Source organism: Oncorhynchus kisutch, unplaced genomic scaffold (assembly GCF_002021735.2).
Source record: "Oncorhynchus kisutch isolate 150728-3 unplaced genomic scaffold, Okis_V2 Okis01b-Okis20b_hom, whole genome shotgun sequence".
NCBI classification, from domain to species: domain Eukaryota; kingdom Metazoa; phylum Chordata; class Actinopteri; order Salmoniformes; family Salmonidae; genus Oncorhynchus; species Oncorhynchus kisutch.
Genome location: NW_022261978.1, coordinates 4,045,630 through 4,049,261, shown reverse-complemented (window position 1 = coordinate 4,049,261; position 3,632 = coordinate 4,045,630). Strand labels below are relative to the sequence as shown.

The 3,632-nt window shown below is 43.8% G+C and overlaps 1 protein-coding gene across 1 annotated transcript in view; it reads right to left on the bottom strand.

Annotated features, from left to right (window-relative positions):
- Positions 1-3,632, bottom strand: part of LOC109878230 (polycystin-1) — a 17,967-nt gene that overhangs the window by 215 nt on the left and 14,120 nt on the right. Inside the window, exon 6 of the mRNA XM_031811003.1 lies at positions 1,218-1,456. Within this exon, the coding sequence (XP_031666863.1) occupies positions 1,218-1,456 (239 nt within the window). The remainder of the gene's footprint in view (positions 1-1,217; positions 1,457-3,632) is intronic.

The following is a 3,632-nucleotide window of genomic DNA, read 5'->3' as shown; positions in this document are numbered from 1 at the left end:
AGACGATGAGATGTAACAATAGATGTCTCTGTTGACTGAACTTAAACACACACCCCTACTATCCTAGTAGTACTACTGGAGAAAACAGTATCCTAGTAGTACTACAGGAGAAAACACTATCCTAGTAGTACTACAGGAGAAAACACTATCCTAGTAGTACTACTGGAGAAAACACTATCCTAGTAGTACTACTGGAGAAAACACTATCCTAGTAGTACTACTGGAGAAAACACTATCCTAGTAGTACTACTGGAGAAAACACTATCCTAGTAGTACTACTGGAGAAAACACTATCCTAGTAGTACTACTGGAGAAAACACTATCCTAGTAGTACTACTGGAGAAAACAGTATCCTAGTAGTACTACAGGAGAAAACACTATCCTAGTAGTACTACTGGAGAAAACACTATCCTAGTAGTACTACTGGAGAAAACACTATCCTAGTAGTACTACTGGAGAACACACTATCCTAGTAGTACTACTGGAGAAAACAATATCCTAGTAGTAACTACATGGGAGAAAACACTATCCTAGTAGTACTACGTGAGAAACACTATCCTAGTAGACTACTGTAGAAACACTATAACAGATAAGGTAACAGAGAGGGTAACAGAGAGGGTTGTAAACAGAGAGGGTAACAGAGAGGGTATGTAAACAGAGAGGGTAACAGAGAGGGTATGTAAACAGAGAGGGTAACAGAGAGGGTATGTAAACAGAGAGGGTAACAGAGAGGGTATGTTAAACAGAAGAGGGTAACAGAGAGGTATTCAACAGATTATGGTAACAGAGAGGGAACAGAGAGAGTATGTAAAAGATAGGGTAACAGAGAGGGTATGTAACAGATAGGGTAACAGACAAGGTAAACAGATAGAGTATGTAAAAGATAGGGTAACAGAGAGGGTAACAGAGAGGGTATGTAACAGAGAGAGTATGTAAACAGAGAGGGTAACAGAGAGGGTATGTAAACAGAGAGGTAACCGAGAGGATAACAGAGAGGGTAACAGAGAGGGTATGTAACAGAGAGGGTAACAGAGAGGATAACATAGAGGGTAACAGACGAGGGTAACAGAGAGGGTAACAGAGAGGGTAACAGTGTGAGAGATAGTCGCGGTGGGGGGGGCTGCAGCTGCTGTAAAGGAAGAGTCAACAGATACACATCTGGCAGAGTGGTCCCGCTAAGCGTGTGTGTGTGTGTGTGTGTGTGTCTAGTCTCCTACCTTGGGGGCTGTACTGGCAGACGTAGGCCCGTTTAGTGCTGCAGGGGTGTGAGCTGGGCAGAGCTGTGTGGTCTAGAGACACACACACTTTCCCCCGAACCAGCGTAGCCCGGTCTCTCCCTCCGCCCTCGCCCTCCAGCGCCTCCGATCCGTCCACCCAGCGCCAGCGAGCCTGGAGAGTCCACGTCACTGAGACCCAACCAAACACTACGCTCCCTGTAGGGGGTAGAGACACACACCTCACACACACACACACACACACACACATTATAGAGACCACACACACACACAGTATAGAGACCACACACACACACACATTATAGAGAACACACACCTCACACACACACACACATTATAGAGACCACACACATCTCACACACACACACACACATTATAGAGACCACACCACCTTACACACACACACATTATAGAGACCACACACACCTCACACACACACATTATAGAGACCACACACACACACACAATCACACACACATTATAGAGACCACACACACCTTACACACACACATTATAGAGACCACACACACCTTACACACACACACACATTATAGAGACCACACACACCTTACACACACCCACACACATTATAGAGACCACACACACCTTACACACACCCACACACATTATAGAAAACACACACACCCTTACACACACACGTGCTGTAGACCTACGGTGACCAGAGTGTGTGTGTGTCTGATATATGTATGTGTGTGTGTGTGTGTTGTGTATGTGTGTGTGTGTGTGTGTGTGTGTGTATGTGTGTGTGTGTGTGTGTGTGATATATGTATGTGTGCGTGTGCGTGTGTGGTTGTGTGGTGTATGTGTGTGTGTGTGTGTGTGTGTATGTGTGTGTGTGTGTGTGTGGTGTGTGTGTGTGTATGGTGTGTATATGTGTGTGTGTGTTTGGTGTGTGTATGTGTGTGTATGTGTGTGTGTGTGTACGCGTGTGTGTGTGTGTGTGTGTGTGTGTGTGTGTGTGTGTGTGTGTGTGTGTGTGTGTGTGTCGTTGGGTCAGTGTGTTACGTGTGTGTGTGTACATATGTGTGTGTGTACGTGTGTGTGTGTACCATATGGTGTGTGTGTGTGGTGTGTGTGGTGTGTGTGTGGTGTGTGTGTGTGTGTGTGTGTGTGGTGTGTGTGTGTGTGTGTGTGTACATGTGTGTGTGTACATATGTGTGTGTGGTATGTGTGTGAGTGTGTGTGCGTGTGCGTGTGTGTGCGTGCGTGTGTGTGTGTGTGTGTGTACATGTGCACCTCATGACGTGCTATAGCTGAGCTCTGACACTGAACAATAAAACGACTGTGTTACAATATGAACACTAGTTACGGATTTACTAACACTAGTTACAGGATTTACTAACACTAGTTACAGGATTTACTAACACTAGTTACAGGATTTACTAACACTAGTTACAGGATTTACTAACACTAGTTACAGGATTTATTAACACTAGTTACAGGATTTATTAACACTAGTTACAGGATTTACTAACACTAGTTACAGGATTTACTAACACTAGTTACAGGATTTACTAACACTAGTTACAGGATTTACTAACACTAGTTACAGGATTTACTTAACACTAGTTACAGGATTTACTAACACTAGTTACAGGATTTACTAACACTAGTTACAGGATTTACTAACACTAGTTACAGGATTACTAACACTAGTTACAGGATTTATTAACACTAGTTACAGGACCAGCTTGCTTAGGGGACTCTTCTCCAGGTTCATCTCTCTGTAGGTGATGGCTTTGTTATGTAAGGTTTGGGAATCGCTTCCTTTTAGGTGGTTGTAGAATTGAACGGCTCTTTTCTGGGTTTTGATAATTAGTGGGTATCGGCCTAATTCTGCTCTGCATGCATTATTTGGTGTTCTACGTTGTACTTTTGCAGAATTCGCAGAGTCTCAATTTGGTGTTTGTCCCATTTTGTGAAGTCTTGGTTGGTGAGCGGACCCCAGACCTCACAACCATAAAGGGCAATGGGCTCTATGACTGATTCAAGTATTTTTAGCCAGATCCTAATTGGTATGTTGAATTTTATTTTCCTTTTGATGGCATAGAATGCCCTTCTTGCCTTGTCTCTCAGATCGTTCACAGCTTTGTGGAAGTTACCTGTGGTGCTGATGTTTAGGCCAAGGTATGTATAGTTTTTTGTGTGCTCTAGGGCAACAGTGTCTAAATGGAATTTGTATTTGTGGTCCTGGCGACTGGACCTTTTTTGGAACACCATTATTTTGGTCTTACTGAGATTTACTGTCAGGGCCCAGGTCTGGCAGAATCTGTGCAGAATATCTAGTTGCTGCGTTAGGACCTCCTTGGTTGGTGACAGAAGCACCAGATCATCAGCAAACAGCAGACATTTGACTTTGGATTCTAGCAGGGTGAG